Source organism: Panthera leo, chromosome D4, assembly GCF_018350215.1.
Source record: "Panthera leo isolate Ple1 chromosome D4, P.leo_Ple1_pat1.1, whole genome shotgun sequence".
NCBI classification, from domain to species: domain Eukaryota; kingdom Metazoa; phylum Chordata; class Mammalia; order Carnivora; family Felidae; genus Panthera; species Panthera leo.
In genome coordinates, this window is record NC_056691.1 from 85,659,739 (window position 1) to 85,676,209 (window position 16,471).

At 47.2% G+C, this 16,471-nt stretch overlaps 1 protein-coding gene across 3 annotated transcripts in view; it reads left to right on the plus strand.

Annotated features, from left to right (window-relative positions):
• The window catches only part of GARNL3 (GTPase activating Rap/RanGAP domain like 3), a 149,728-nt gene that overhangs the window by 55,734 nt on the left and 77,523 nt on the right, over positions 1-16,471 (plus strand). For all 3 annotated transcript variants that reach the window (XM_042914066.1, XM_042914068.1, XM_042914067.1), the window contains exon 4: positions 10,784-10,858. In XM_042914066.1, coding sequence (XP_042770000.1) covers positions 10,784-10,858 — 75 coding nt within the window. The remainder of the gene's footprint in view (positions 1-10,783; positions 10,859-16,471) is intronic.

The following is a 16,471-nucleotide window of genomic DNA, read 5'->3' on the forward strand; positions in this document are numbered from 1 at the left end:
GTTTTGTTTTTCAATAGAAATCTTCAAACAAAAACAACTCTTTGGATTTGGACCTTGTATTTTTCAACAGACAGAATATATGACTGGCCATCAGCTCTCATTGTTCTTTTGGGCACCGCGTCTTCTCTGAGCTGGAGAGCTGAATGGCCAGTGGTTGTACAAAGCTCTCTGATCAATGTCCAGTGTCTAGCTGGTGTTTGTCTTGTGAAGCTCTGTAGGAGGGAGATAGGATGTTCTCCATGCTTGGCTTTGGCTGCTCTGAACCAGCGGCTCCAGAATTTATCTGTATAGCAGGGGCTTAGGGGGGGTACAGATAGCAGCAATCTGATGGGAAAAGGGGTATGGAAGTAACGTGTGCTCAGCTCTTCACATAAGCTTGAGAAAATGGCGTCTGTGTGGATTAAAGGATAGAATGGAGATTATGACGAGGTTGAACGTCTCCATCCCAACCACCCTTGGGCGTAGTGGCAAAACTGTACTCCCAGGATGCTTTGCTCCAGGACTCCTGTCTGTCTCCCTGCCTGTGGCACTCTGCTTACGAAGACTGCGTTTTCTAACATGGACTTTCTCTCCCTCCCTCCCCACTTCCTTCCCAGTGTTTTCTTAGGATAAAAAAGAGGCGCTGGTATGGCTGCAGCTACCTTAAAATGCAGTACCCAGAGGCGCCTGGGTGGCTCAGTCGGTTAAGCATCCGACTTCGGCTCAGGTCATGATCTCGCGGTTTGTGAGTTCAAGCCCCGCGTCGGGCTCTGTGCTGACAGCTCAGAGCCTGGAGCCTGTTTCAGATTCTGTGTCTCCCTCTGTCTCTCTCTGACCCTCCCCCGTTCATGCTCTGTCTCTCTCTCTCTGTCTCAAAAAAAAAAAAAAAAATTAAAAAAAAAAAAAAAAAACGTTTAAAATGCAGTACCCATGCAGTAGAAGGACGACTCCCGGTGTTTTATTGTTATTTTTCATATAGACCCAACGTCTCTCAGCCAAGACGAGACCGTAGAGGGAGGAATAAAGTGCCCTCCAGCTTTCTGTGCTGACCACAGATTTGCTCTATGTCAGGCAACAAAGTTCATGAGCAAATGTGTTTCTCCGTTCTTCTCCATTGGCCATATAGTAAGTAGGAAAAGCCCTGCGATTTTGGCCAGGGGATGGGCAGCCTTTCTTCAGACCCATGAGTTGTCATCCTTCATGCTGAATCTTCACAGGTATTTTGCTGGGAAGCTGTGTATCAAGGACTGATGGCCAGATACTGTTTTAATGAGGAAGCCAAGACAGATGTATTTTGAGATGGAAGGTCAAATGTCAGCACTGCCATTTTACTGAGAAGTGTGGCCTCAGATTTGTCAGTAAAATAGGTGGAGAGGTCATCTCTTTGAAGAAAGGGTGTGTCTGCAATGATGACTTGGTGACTGACAAGCCGGGACAACGTGGGAGGTGTCCTGGAAAGTGAGACGAGAACGGAGAAAGGAATTAGGGAGTGGTAATTAAGGTCTAGCCAGGGTCAAGTAGCCTGAGCTTGTAGGCCTCTTCTCATGGAAACTTGTGTGTCTCTGAACACAGAAGAGAAAGAGCGAGGGCGTCCTTGTAGGAGGTGGTTGAGAGCTGGGGCTTGGCGTGGGAGCATGAGGTTGTGTTGGTAAGCGTAGCGTTGCCATAACTGACCACGGGTGCCAGCCAGGACATTTACCAAAAGGGCCAAAGTGGGTTACAAGCTACGTATGTGATGACAGAGCTATGGCAGTGTGAGTGAGAATGTGTTTGGGGTTTTAGCTGTGGTAAAGCCATGAAATAAGTGAGGTCATTGGATTTGAGAAAACAGAGGACATGAGCTCAAGACAGCAGGTGAATCCTTGTGATGGATGCTGCATTTGCTGAGGGTGGTGGCCAGGGATGGTGATGACGATGAAGAGTCTGAGCCCAGATCTGAGGCCTCGGTGGTTCTCTCTCGACCAACATCTATTCTCCTGGCCGGAGGATCATCTAACCAACCTGGGTGGTCTGACCTGCGTGCTGGTGGCCAGCACTCCAGCTGCCCAGGCCCCCAAGTCTTCTCCCTGTCCCTTGGCACAAGCAGGATAGGATCAAGGTGAGGAGAGGGAGAAAGAGAGCATCTCTGGTCCCTGTACCCTGCCCCTTGCCTCTCCCTGCAGGAGAAGTGAATCAAGAGTGACTAGGAGACGGGCTCCAGGTGCAGCACTCACCAGTCGGGGGATGGTTCATTGTACCCATCTTTAGGCCCCATTTACCTCCGCTCCCCACCTTTTTTTTTTTTTTTTTTTTTTTTTGCTGAAGTATAGTTAACATACAGTGTTATATTAGTTTCAGGTGTAGAAAATGATTCAACAATTCTTTTTAAACATTTATTTATTTTTGAGACAGAGAGAGACAGAGCATGAATGGGGGAGGGTCAGAGAGAGAGGGAGACACAGAATCTGAAACAGGCTCCAGGCTCTGAGCTGTCAGCACAGAGCCCGACGCGGGGCTCGAACTCACAGACCGCGAGATCGTGACCTGAGCTGAAGTCGGCCGTTTAACCGACCGAGCCACCCAGGTGCCCCGATTCAACAATTTTTTTAGAGTTTATATATATTGAGAGAGAGAGAGAAAGAGAGAGAGAGAGAGAGAGAGAGAGAGAGAGAGAGAGAGAGAGAGAGAGAGAATATCCCAAGGAGGCTCTACACTGTCAGCACAGAGCCTGATGCAGGGCTCAAACTCACAAACTGTGAGATCATGACCTGGGCCAAAACCAAGAGCCAGACGCTTAACCAAATGAGCCACCAGGTGCCCCAACAACTGTTTTTGATGGAAACATTTAAACTTTCATTCTTTCTGAGTAGTACTTTTTAAGTCAGGTGTGTGTGTGTGCGTGCACGCGTGCCTGTGATTTGCATAGACAGAGTCAAATGGGTTTTCTTGACTCGTATTTGTAGTTAAATTAAAAAAAAAAATCTGCTTCTGTTGGAAATCATTTCTCAAAGGTCCTGTACACCTTCCAGAATAAATTTCATTATAGCGATGAAACCTTCTCCAGTTCCCCCGGGCACAGTTGGTCTCTCCAGCCCCTGACCTCCCCCAGCACCCCATTCTTGCTACCGTTATGACATTTAACCAGGTTGTGTGGTGATTTATCTGTTTATATGTGTGCTTCTCTCCCACTAGGCTTTGGGCTCCTCCAGGGCAACGATCATGTTGCATTTGTCTTTATAAGTTCAGCAGTTAGTACAGGCCCTGAAAAATAGGTTCTCGCTACTGTTTGCTAGATAGACAAATGTTTAAACAGAGCTTACAAGCATTTAAATTAAGCTTTAAAACAGTTTAATCATACTAACCATAATAATCAGGGAATTATATTCATTTTATTTTTTTATGAATATACTTTATTGTCAAATTGGCTTACATACAACACCCAGTGCTCATCCCAACAAGTGCTCTCCTCAATGCCCATCACCGTTTTTCCGCTCTCCCCACCCCCCATCCACCCTCAGTTTGTTCTCTGTATTTAAGAGTCTCTTGTGGTTTGCCTCCCTCCCTCTCTGTAACTATTTTTTCCCCTTTCCTTCCCCCACGGTCTTCTGTTAGTTTCTCAAATTCCACATATGAGTGAAAACATACGATATCTGTCCTTCTCTGACTTATTTCATTTAGCATAATACCCTCCAGTTCCATCCATGTTGCTGCAAATGGCATGATTTCATTCTTTCTCATGACCAAGTAGTATTCCATGGTATATATAAACCACATCTTCTTTATCCATTCATCAGTTGATGGACAATTAGGCTCTTTCCATAATTTGACTACTGTTGAAAGTGCTGCTATAAACACTGGGGTACATGTGCCAATCAGATAATTTTATATTAATCATCTGATTACTATGTATGTTGTTATAACATTTATTGAGCACTCCTTATGCCCAGGCACTGTTTTATATTATTGGATGTTCTCCATAAGACTGGAAGTGGCTACAATCATTGTCCCTATTTTAGAGGTAAACTAAAATTTAGAGAGGAAAAATTGAGTGATTTGCCCAAGGTCACACAACTAATAAGTGCAGAACTGGGATTTGAACCTAAACAGTTGGATGTTGAAACTCACACTCGGAACCACTCATTGTAAAGAAAGGAAATGAGGAGGGAAGTGTGTAGAAATCTGGTGTCTGGTTGGCTCCGTTGGTTAAGCATCCAACTTTGGCTCAGGTCATGATCTCACAGTTCTTGAGTTCGAGCCCCGCATCAGGCTCTGGGCTGACAGTTTGGAGGTCAGAGCCTGGAGCCTGCTTCAGATTCTGTGTCTTCCTCTCTCTCTGCCCCTGCCCTCCACCCACCCTTTCTCTTAAATAAATAAACTTTTAAATATTTATTTATTTTGAGAGAGAATGAGCCGGGAGAGGGGCAGAGAGAGAAGGAGAGAGAGAATCCCATGAACTGTGAAATCATGATCTGAGCTGAAGCCAAGAGTTGGATGCTTCACCGACTGGAGCCACCCCAGTGCCCCTTAAAAAAAAAAAATTGCTTTAAGAAATCTGAAATACTATTTTTTAAGATGTATATTAACTTTTTGAGCTATTTTTTCTAGGTTAAAATACTGTTTCTGTGATTTATATACCTGAATGTGAAGTACACAGTGCATGATAAACAGAGATCCTGGGCTGAGGGGGGGCACCTGGGTGGCTCAGTCATTTAAGCTTTCAACTCTTGATCTCAGCTCAGGTCACGATCTTGTGGTTTGTGGGATCGGGACTGCCAGAGATTCTCTCTCTCCCCCTCTCTCTTCCCCTCCCCTGTGCACGTGCTCGCTCTCTCTAAAAATAAGCAAATAAACTTTAAAAAAAAAAAAAGAGAGCGATCCCAGGGAATCCTAGAATGGAAACAGACACCAGCCCCAAGAACCAAAGCAATTAAGAGAAAAAGAGCCTTTTGTTTTTGAAAAATTACATATTCATATTAACGTAGGAGATATTCTCATTTAATTGCCTATAATATTAAACGAATAATACTGTTACTTACAGCAGTCAATGAATAACATTTTATGCTTCCTGTTTTTAATTTTTTTTCTTTTAAATTAATCTGTTAAATCATACAAATGGATGTAATTGTTTGGATATTACCTTTTTTTCCAGAAACAAAACATCTATTACATTGAACACAGTTTAGTGTTAGTTAAATGAATCTGTTGTGGTTTGGCTGAGTTTGGACCAAAGCCTCTACTCAAGGTGTTAAATTTCCATGAATTTCCAGCGTTTTTAGCGTATTTAACTAACTGAAGGAATTTCAGCCTGAGAAACCGGTTTGGTCCCAGTCACCCAGAGTGACCTCCACGTCCAGCACGTCACAGTCCTGTCGGACAGAACTTTCTGGGACTGTGGCAATTTGTGATTTGTACCGTCCAGTCTAGTGGCCACGTGGGAACACCAAGCATCCGAGTGTCACTAGTGCAACTGAGGAAGCGAACTTTATTATCTTTTCTTGGAAGTGATGGAAAAATAAATTTAAATGGGGCTGGTGGCTGCAGTATTGGGCAGGGCAGGAACTCTGAAGGAATCCCTCGCTCGCCAAATGGTCGTCTGATTCACCGCCTTCTTTTTCTCTCTCTTGGGCAGCTTTCCTCAGCACGGCCCTTCCTTTGGCGTATGACCAAATCACAGATGGGAGACAAGATAAAGGAAAATAAAATGAAAATCCCGTCCCCTTTTCTATCACTGATGTCACATACATGTGAACCCCCTTTCCCTGAACTTCTGCATCAAAACGAATGCAAAGGGATTCTGCTCCTTTCTTCTTTGAGGGGACCCTTGGCCGCCTCCCTGCGAGTGAGCATGTGCTGTCATGTGGGGGACGGGGCCCTGGCCTCTCAGAAGCCCCTCTGAGCCAGGGCCCCCTCTGTGGGGCCATGTTCTGACTACCGCCCCAGCTCTACATGTAGCCACTGGTATTTCATTTCTGAAACCAGTTTTCATTTTGTATATCTTCCTGGAGAACGTCCGTTTCCTTGAAGGTTTTGGTAATGCTCGCGTCATCTCATGGAGCATTCTGTCCAGCTTTTACAAAAAAAATCTCTTTCTTCTTAGTTATATTTTCTACATTATGGCTCTGCATTTGTGTTTGTTCCTTGCTTTTTAAAATCAGACTTGCTCGTGATTTCTTGGATGTGTTTATTGATTCTGCTGTCTTTTTGAATCTATAATTTCTACTCTGATATTTTTATTGATTCCTTCCCCTTGCTTTCCCTGGGATTTGTTCATTGTTCCTTTTGGCATCTCCTAGAGGAAAAGTTGAGGCACACGGGCCTAGCTCCCTACCTGCCACCTGGGACTCGGAGCCACCTTCAAGCGGAAGGGGTTAAGTCAGACAGCCACCCTGAGGGACACTGGTCTAGCCATGAGCCCAGCTGTGCTCCATTACTGTAGAAGTTGGCTGGAGTGTATCTTGGTGGTAGCCAGAACCCCGCACCCCATAGGAAGAGCTGGGGCAGGGGACTTCTGCATTGTATGGTATCGGACATTTAGATGGGTTCTGACAGACACTTTCATTCCTGAGTCAGATCTTCCAATGATGGGGAGAGTTTCAATTTCCTGTAGTTTCAATTGGCCAGATCACAGGTGTGAGGACTAACAGAAAAGAAACTGTGGACAGAAATAGCTTCTCCGCTGCATCAGAAGGATTTTTTTCTGCATCGCTATCGTCCTCCTCGCCAAGTTCGTTGGAGCACTGTTTCCTTTCGCGTCGGCTGGTGTTCCAGTCTTCATCAGGACCAGCCAGCCTGGTACCTTCTGCTTTATTTAGCCAGCTGCCCAGACCAGCTGTGAGGGGGAGCCCTGGGACTGCCATTCTGCGTGCCAGCACCAAATCACTTCGCCAGCGTGACCTGTAAGTCACCTGCCCACCTACTGCCCTCACACCCACACTCACCTGAGGCAGGCCGTGCCAGCAGGAGCTCAGGGTGCCAGTCTGATGTGCTAGATCTGATTCAGTTACTGCGAAGCTTCACTTTCCCTTGCACGTGGTGATTTAGGTCCTTTGGCCTGTCCTTCACTTTGGTCTTTCCTTTATGATAGACCTGGTAGGATTTCCTGGAAATTTCTTGCTTGAGTCATGAACCTCTGGTTTCCAGAACTGGCATCCATCTTGCCTGCATTTTTGTATTCCTTTGGTCGTTTCAGTAGGAATTTGGCCTCGGCCCATTCACATATTTTTTATTTGCAAAGTATTTAGTGAACATTTATACCGTCAGACAGTGTGCTTAGCTTTGGGGATGCAGTGGGGAGAAAAACCAACATAATCGCTGTCTCCATGGAGCTTATCGTTGGGGAGTAGAGGGAGCACATGAGAAGAAACAGCATGAATCAAGTAATCGCACAAAGAAATGTAACTCACAACTCAACAGGACTGCTCTAGAACTTTTCCCAGGCGGCAAGGGCGCGGAAGTCCCCTGACTGCAGTGAATTTGAAAGGTGAGCAGGAGTTCTTTAGGGGAAAATGGGAGAGGCCTTCCTAGCAGGTCCTCTGGTGAGAAGGAGCAGTGTGGACAGAAGTGAGATCGTGGGACAGTCACAGATGCAGTTTGCCAAAATCGCCCGGCTACGGTGTGCAGACTGGGTCGGAGAGAAGCAAGGGTGCCTGGGTGCATCAACCTGCTAGGAGGCGGTTGCAGTCATCTGGGGGAAAGATGACAGTGACTTGGGTGCGGATGCCGGTGGTAGAGACGGGAAAGGCGAGAGAGTTAACCAGGTCAGCCTGAGGCCCGAGTTCAGTGCCTGTGGGTTTCGGGATCGTAAGTTCAGAGGAAGCCAGATTCCTTCCAGCCATCAGATCATTGAACACGTTCTTCCTTTCTGCTTCTTGAACCTTTGAAGCAAGACAAGCAATAACCTTCCTGTTCTGATCTCAGCACAGGAAAGGGCATTATTGCCTGTGCCCGTCAGTGTGTGGAATATAGTGGTAGACATTCTGTATTTGTTATATGAGTGAACGAGTGAATCAGTGAATGACTGTCAGCTCTTCTCCCGAGCCTTTGAATTCTGGTTGTTACCAGCTCCAGCAAGGACTGTATCTACCAACCTCTAATTCAGGGGAGTGCTCATCCTCCTCTTTATACACCTGTGTCAGACGTAATTAATTGACTGCAGCTCTCTTTCCTCTCCAGATGCGACCTCAGAACACTTCTCCCAAAGCCCTTGAGGCAGCCTACACCAAGAACACTTGACTTGAAACCTGTTTGCTGTGGCCTAAATTTTAATATTTTAACAGACCATGAGTAGAAGCTCATAGGCAAAGAAGAAATTGACACTGAATCCTCTATACTTCCCCCTGTGAAAATGGCAGTGATGCCAGGAGAACTACGTTCATCTTGCCCTTATACTTTAGAATCGGCCTCTCTAAACTAGGCAGCAGCCTACCAGACCTCACTTTTGACATTCACTGCAGAGTACGGGGGTCCCCAGGGCTACTCTCAGGTTCAATCATTTGCCAGAAGGAGACTCACAGAGTCTAGGTAAGGCTGTTAAACTCGTTTATGGTTTATTACAGCAAAAGGTTACAGATTAGGATCAGCCAAGGGAACAGGCACGTGGGACAGAATCCAGGAGGGTTCCACATGCAGCTTCCTGGTGTCCTCTCCCAGTGGGGTCACGGACAGCATTAACTCCTCCTGGCAAGGACATGTGGCAGTACATGCACCAGGGAGGCTCACCTGAGCCTTGGTGTCCAGAGGTAGATCTCATACCGTGTAACCCAAAGCCCCCACCACAACTCATGTTCTTCTCCTATACGGCTCAAAGTCCCAGGTAAATAGACACTCCTGCAGAACATTTCCAGGGCTCAGAGATCACCTCTCTGAAGCCGAGGCCAAAGGCCACACTTCTGTTGGGCAGGGTTAAGTGCTTTTTTTTTAATGTTTATTTTTGAGAGAGAGAGTGTGTGCGCAACTGAGTAGGGGAGGGGCAGAGAGAGGGAGACAGATCCAAAGCAGGCTCCACACTGTCAGCATAGAGCCGGATGCGGGGCTTGAACCCACGGACTGTGAGATCATGACCTGAGCCGAAGTCAGACACTTAACCGACTGAGCCACCCAGGTGCCCCAGGCAGGGATAAATTCTATACCACAAAGTCTCTGTGGCTCATCTTCAGTTTACCGACCATGGAATAATCTGATGCCATAAATAGCTAAACATGCATATAAAAATCCTTTCATTTATTTTTAGAAATGGTTTTGCAGGATAAAGAATAGGTTTAAAACCTGCGCCTTTTCGTGGACTTTCCATGGTGGACGGTTAGGTAAGGATAATGGGTTTCTGAAGTCTGTCTGCCTGTGTTCACATCCCCAGGCCTACCACGTACTAACCAGTATGTGACTACAACTGGTTATTTTATTTACCTTTCTCTGCCTCAGTTTCCTCATTGGTAAATGAGAACAGTGATGGTACCCACCTGTTTTGCTGTTTTGAGAGTTAAATGAGACAATGCATATGAAGGTCAGAAGAGTACAGGGTGTGGATAAACGCTCAATAAAAAATAGATACCGTTGGGGCGCCTGGGTGGCTCAGTCGGTTGAGTGTCCAACTTCAGCCCAGGTCATGATCTCGCGGTCTGTGAGTTTGAGCCCCGCGTCGGGCTCTGTGCTTGACAGCTCGGAGCCTGGAGCCTGCTTCGGAGTCTGTGTCTCCCCCTCTCTCTGCCCCTCCCCCACTCATGCTCTGTCTCTCTCTCTCTGTCAAAAATAAACATTTTTTAAAAATTTAAAAAAATAGATACTGTTATTTTTATAGTTATCGTGGAAAAGATTTATAAGCCTTTTGCAAATCGTTGTCCTTGGGAAGTTTTCCCCTGATTTTCTTCCATTTCCACACCTTCATGTCTCTCAACACGAGCAAAACTACGAGCTAACAATCTTTCTTAAGAAATTGTGTATGTGTTTGACCAGGTGAGTCTCGAGTTAGGTAAGAAGTGTCCCCCACCCCTGCCAGGGCAAGCACTTTCTAATGAGTCTGGGAAATGGAAATTTTTGCCACATCTTTGCTACAAATTGTGGACAGATTTAAAGTTAAAAAAAAAAAAACAAAAAAAAAACATGTCCTTTTCCCAAGTTGCTACTGAGAAATCTAGGCGTTTTGGGAGAAAATAAATGAAATCTTGAATCAGTAATTTTAGGACTGATGCACCAACGCCCGATCTCACTCATGTCACCCTACCGGTGAGCTTCTTGAAGACGGCCTGTTTGCAAGCATCATGTTGCCAGAGCTCACACTGAGCCCGCCTGCCTGGGAAGGGGCTAACTGGCCTTGTGGAGACTGTTTAAAGCTGAGGCACAAGAGCTTTCTGTGATGTTAGTAGAGGCTTGAGTTCATGCCAGCCGTTAATTGTTTTTTAGGCTTTCCTGTGAAGACGGCCGAACTTGAGACTTGGCTTTCAGTTTTGCCATCTGTGAGCTGCACTTGTCCACATGTGATGTGTATTAAGGTTGTTTTTCCAGGGAGCATTACTTTAATATTTGTTCAGTTTTGGCATATGTCCACGTTTAGATTTTATTTAAATGTTCACGTTTAGATTTGATGCTCTTGTTTCCCTCCTCTTGTGGGTTGTAGGGGGCAGGGAGTCCTCACTCTTCAGCTTCCTAAAGACTGTGGGGGCCGACTGTGTGAGGGCTTGGCTGACAGAGCTTCAGAAAAACCGTTCTCTTCTAGGCTGGGCCCTCCAGCTCTCATAGGATTTGGCTTACTTATAGGACGGACACAGACGGACAGAAGGGGCTTTCCACATGGTGACCCAGCTACCTAACTGAGAGCTCTCTTGTCTCCTAGCTTATTTCTAGTGACGCCGATGGAGCCATCCAAAGGGCTGGAAGATTCAGAGTGGAAAATGGCTCTTCAGATGAGGTAAGGAAGCCCCGTCCCCCTGTATTGTCACTAAGCACGTGATTATAGCCCCAGGAGCTAAGCCATGGCTGTAGCACCTGCGATACAGCAGTGAGGCGTTTGTGATGCTCGTTACCACAGAACACTTGCCTCAGTGCAGCCTAGGAAGAGCTAAATGGAGCTCTTTAGAGCTTCACTTGAAGCAGACATGAAGGGAAAAATGCCATTATTCTTTGTATGAACGGTGCTGGTAATAGGGTGATGCAGACCCTTTAGAAGATCTTTAATAGGGCCACCTGGGTGGCTCAGTCGGTTGAGCGTCCGACTCCAGCTCAGGTCATGAGCTCATGGTTCACGAATTGGAGCCCTGCTTCAGATCCTGTGTGCCCCCCCTCGCTGCCCCTCTCTCACTTGCACTCTCTCAAAAATAAACATTTAAAAAAAAAAAGAAAAGAAAAAGATCTATAATAAAGCCAGGGAGACATAAAGGTAGTCTGCCAGCAGTGGAACCGAAGAAGAATTCACAGCCATGACACCTTTTGTGTTTGGCCCCAGAATCCCAGCTCTTCCCCTTGGCCAAGCTAGTCAGCTTGGCTGTGCCGCGGGAGCAACACAGGGCTCGGGAGAGAGAGGCAAGAGTTACTGCAGTTACCGCATGTTGTCTTTATCCCAAGAAGACACCAGGGCAGGGTGCCTGTCCACCGTCCCTAGGCCCAAGCCCTCTTTCTGGGGTCTCCTGGTCTTCCTTGCTGCCGGCCGCAGGGATGCACCTTCCTGGTCTTTCTTCAGACTTCCACTGCCCACTCTACTCTTTGAGGTCTGCCTCCCAGAACTACACACAGAGTCTGGTGTAATCCCCCATTTTCCTTCTCTGTTCCCTCTCTGAGAGACAGGCCGTCAGAGTGCTTTAGCAGCCCCTAGCCCAGCTTTGGAGTCAGACAAGCGTGGGTTCAAGTTATACCTCCCCTACCTTCTAGCAGTATGTCCCTGAGCAAGTGACCCAGCCTTTCCGAGCCTCGGTTTCTTCATCTATAAAATGTAAGTGTCTCAGGATTATTGAAAAGAATAAGTGAGCCAAGCTGATAAGGCGGTTGGAACTGTGCCCGCCATCTAGTACGCACTCAATAAGCGGTAGCTGTAAGAGTGATCGTGGTTGTGGTTGTTAGCACGATCGCCGCTGTCTTGCCAGCCTCGCTTTCCTGACCACCTCCTTAATCAGATTCTTGGTGAAAGGCTGTGGATTTAACTTGAAAGGCCACAGCATTCGGGAGATTCTCTCTCATCTCAGCTGTGGCCTTAACTTCACATACCCAGACATGGTATCCTCGCCATTGCTCCATGAGGCATGAGGAGGCCATCCCGTCTTAGGCCAGACCTCTGAATAGGCGCCCACTTACTCCTTTTCCAAAATGATGTCAGCTGACCCACGCAGAGGAAGGAACTCCCAGGAGAATTTGCTTCTGAAGCTTGGAAACAGCCCTCCCCAAATGGCCCAGCTCCTGAAATAAGCCAGTCTTATTACAGCAGACTCGGGCAGCCAACTGTGTCCCAGGAGCTAAGCCAGAAGCAGAAACACTTAAGTCTTCATTTTCCAGTGCTCACAAAGCTAGCAGCCACCGTGCTGAGTTTCTAGTTTGAAAACCTAAGTGCCAAGAGACCCCAGAGGTTTTTGTGCCTCAAGACATCCTCGTGCTACCAAAAGTTTTGCAGAACGTTAGCCCAGCCTCGACTGAGCAAGCTGCACTGGACTTTCCCCACCCCACGTAAGCACCACTCTGCCCCCTGCCGGAACCGACGTCTAGAGGAAATCCACACTTCCAAAGAAAGACATAAATGTGGTCCTAGGCTCACGAAACGCTCCGCACCTGGCTGAGTCCTCTGGCCATGCCTCTGGACCAGAGGGATTAGAAATCGCCTCCGGAGGCTCTGGAGTCAGACCGCCTGGGTTCAAGTGGTGAGTCCACAACTCACGAGCAGCGTGACTGTGGGCAGTTCACTTAACATCTTTGGAACCATTTGGTGGAGTTATTGATTTCACAAATCACTGTGGTCTGTTGTGTTCAAAACACAGTCCTGTCTCAGATTGCTTCTCTGGGAAATATGATATCAGGGCTCAAACACTGTTTTGAGTTTTGTTTCTACCTGAACCGCTGAGCATGAGCGCTGAGTTGGAGCGCTGCGCCTGTGTTTTGTATTGATGGTCTTTAGTTAAAAGCCTCCGGCCAGTGTAACGTACACTCTGATAAAAGACCTTAGTGCCACATGAGACTCAGGGAAAAAAAAAAAAAAAAGCTGGCTTGCTCTAAGTTAGTTAAAGCCGTCAGTGCGCTAGAAGGGACGATATATGGAGCTTGCTTAAAATTTTTCAAACACACAAAGAAACAAATTGCAAAGTAATTTCATTATTGGGCTGTTGCTCCTTTTATTGAATTTTAAGAGCTGTTTATACCATACGGATCCTAGACCTTTATCAGACATGCGATTCGCAAAAATCCTCCCCCATTCCACAGACTGTGTTTTCACTTTCTTGACTGTGTTTTTTGAAGCGCAGAAGTTTTTAAATTTAATGTCTCGTCCATCTATTTTTTTCTTGTTGCTCGTGCTTTTCGTATCATTTCAAAGAAACATTGTCTAGTTCAAGGTAGCTCAGTCACTTCCTTTTTTCTTTAAGTTTTTATTTGTTTATCTTGTGGGAGAAAGAGCGCGAGAGCGTGAGCAGGGGAGGGGCAGACAAAGAGAGGGAGACCGAGAATCCCAAACAAGCTCCATGCTGTCAGCACCCAGAGCCCGACTCAGGGCTTGATCTCATGAACCGTAAGATCATGGCCTGAGCCGAAATCTAGATTCGGACCCTTAACCAACTGAGCCACCCAGGCGCCCCGGCTCAGTCGCTTCTTAGACTTACCGTTCCGTTGAAGATAGTGTCGAATTTGCCTTGATTTCTTTACACATCATCAGTACACTGATTTTACCATCTGTGACGGAGAACTGCAGTATGTGAAGCCAGCCTGTGCTCGTGGTGTGGTAGTGTCCTGTGTTTCTCTGTGCGCGCAGCCGCCTAGTGATGTGCCGGTGTTGTTCTAGAAAATGAATTTTCAGGACTAATAGGACACCTAGGCTGAGCTGCCTTTTGGTAGGCAATGTTACCTTGCGATTCAAAATAAGAAATATGTATTTGGTCTTTGGCCCACTTCCTGACGCAGAGCTGCCCAAACGCTTGAGTGTCCTAAGTGAGAGGGTGATAAAGGTAGCTTTTGTCACATTAATGAAGTGACTATAGGAAAGCCCCTAGGGATGGGGGCCTGGCTACTAGAGAAATTTGCCACCCACTTGCAGGGGGTAGAGCTTTTCATCCTACCCCTGACTCCCAACCTCCAAGGAGAAGAGAAGTGCTGAAGACTGAGTTCAGTTGCCAACGGCCAATGATTTAATCAATCCCAGTTCAATCGGTGATTTAATCGATCAGTGAAGTCTCCATAAAAACCCAAAGGATGGGGTTCAGAGAGCTTCTGGGTGGGGAACACGGGAGATGTGGGGAGAGTGGCAGGCCCAGAGGGCATCCCCATACCTCATCCTATGAGTCGTTTCTGTCTGGCTGTTCCTGAGTTACATCCTCTTATAATAAATCTAGTTAGTAGTTAAGCCAACAATCTAGTGAGTAAAATGTTTCTCTTGAGTCCTGTTAGCCGCTCTAGCAAATTAATCGAACACAGGAGGGGGTCATCGGAACCTCCAATCTGTAGCCAGTTGGTCAGAAGGACAAATGACAACCTGGTCTTGAGATAGACATCTGTGGCAGAAGGAAGGCGGTCTGGTGGGACGGAGCCCTTCACCTGTGGGATCTGAGGCTGTCTCCAGGGAGATGGTGTCAGAATGGAGTGGGGTTTCAGAACACCCAGCTGGTGTCGGAGAAATGCTTGGTGATGTGGGAAAAAACAAATTTGAGCCGATGTCAGAATCGGAGTGAGGGTTTGCATTTTCTTTTGCCAGACACCGTAAACTAAATTCCCAGCTTGAGACTTCCCAAATCACCCCAGTGATGCAGAACGGAGCTGAAAGTTTACGTGAAGCCTGGCTTGTGGACACAACACCTCAGAGGCGCTCCCCGCCTGGCTCTGCTCCGCACTGTGGCAACCTGCCCTCTAGTCTTTGGAGTAGAGGGGTCTCTTCTGATTCACGTTTTCCTTCGATGTGTAACCCTTTGGGGCCCTAGCATCATGTGGGCTGGGTCTCCTATTAGACTTCCCTGCTTCAGCAGGTCTGGGGTTTTGATTCTTTGCCCCAAGTTTAGTTTTGCTAGGATTGACACATATCCTCAAGCTAAAAAGATACCCGTGGTCCTCTTACCTCTCTCGCTTCCCTCTTGCCTGTTTGGCCTGGTAATTCCTGACTATCTTACGAGCACTCCAGGGCTTTTAAGGAGATGTTTTTAATATTTTTCTAGTAGTTTTAGTTTTTTCAGTGGGAGCATGGGCTGAATGACCTAGCCCATCATTACCCAAAACCCAAGCTGTATCAGGAGTGCCTTTCACGCAGCATGTCAAGTCATTCCACCTTCATTCTTTGGATCATTTCTCGGTGCCAGACAGCCAGTGCACTGGCCACTCGGGAGTAAGACTGCGGACGTCCCTGCCCTGGTGGCCTCTCAGACTGGCAGGGGGAGCAGTCAAAACAGCAAGTAACACAGACACAATAAGAGGATAGCAAATTTTGGTAAGTACCGTGGGGAAAACATTGAGGGGGCTTGGTGCAAAGTAAGAGGAAAAGCCCTACCCAGATAGGATGGGTCCCAGGGATGTCACAGTGAGGCCGAGCAGTGTTTCTGAGACCACTGATGGCAAAGGACCCACTTTTTTATTTCCAATCGGTCGTAGAACTCAGTGTGGCCCTCCTATGTGCGACCAGTGTACAGCACCCCGTTGGTATAGTTCCCCACCAAATTTTCTAACACCCAGATAGGTCTGGATTCTATTTAAAGAAATGAATCCACTGAACATGACTTCGGTGTCACAGGAACCTCAAGTTGCTTGTAAGTGTTCCTAGATGCTTGCTCTCCATGGCTGTACACTTGGCCCTGGACTGATAAGAAGTTTGCAGATCAGCACCCATCCGTCAACTATTCCTTAGAGTTCATCTAGGCCAGGCCCGCACCCTGCGTGAGTCACGAGTCCCTGCAGCAGCTTCACCACAGGGAGCTCATCGGCCCCTGCTTGAATCCACCTGCTAGAAAGGGAAACTTGCTTCCTCCTCCATCAGTTGCTTTCTGCTGGACACCAGCTGAGTGTCCTACAATTCAGTTCAATTCTGACGCTACCCAGAGTTAGCGCCACAAGACTGCCCTCACTTCAGACACCAGGTGCAAGTATCAGGTCCCCGGTCACCCACACTTCTGTCCCACTTGGCTGCAAAGTCGGAGGTTCTCACAACCCCCCGCCCCCCAGGTCCAATAATTTACTAAAACCACTCAGAATTTCAGAAAGCACTTTCCTTACTATCACCAGTTTATTGCAAAGGGTGCGACTTAGGAGCCTCCAAATGGGAGAGATGCACCGGGCACGGACCTTCCACGCTCCTGCCGGGAGGACCATCCTCCCAGCACCTTGGAAGATCCCCGGACCCCATCACGAAGGGGTT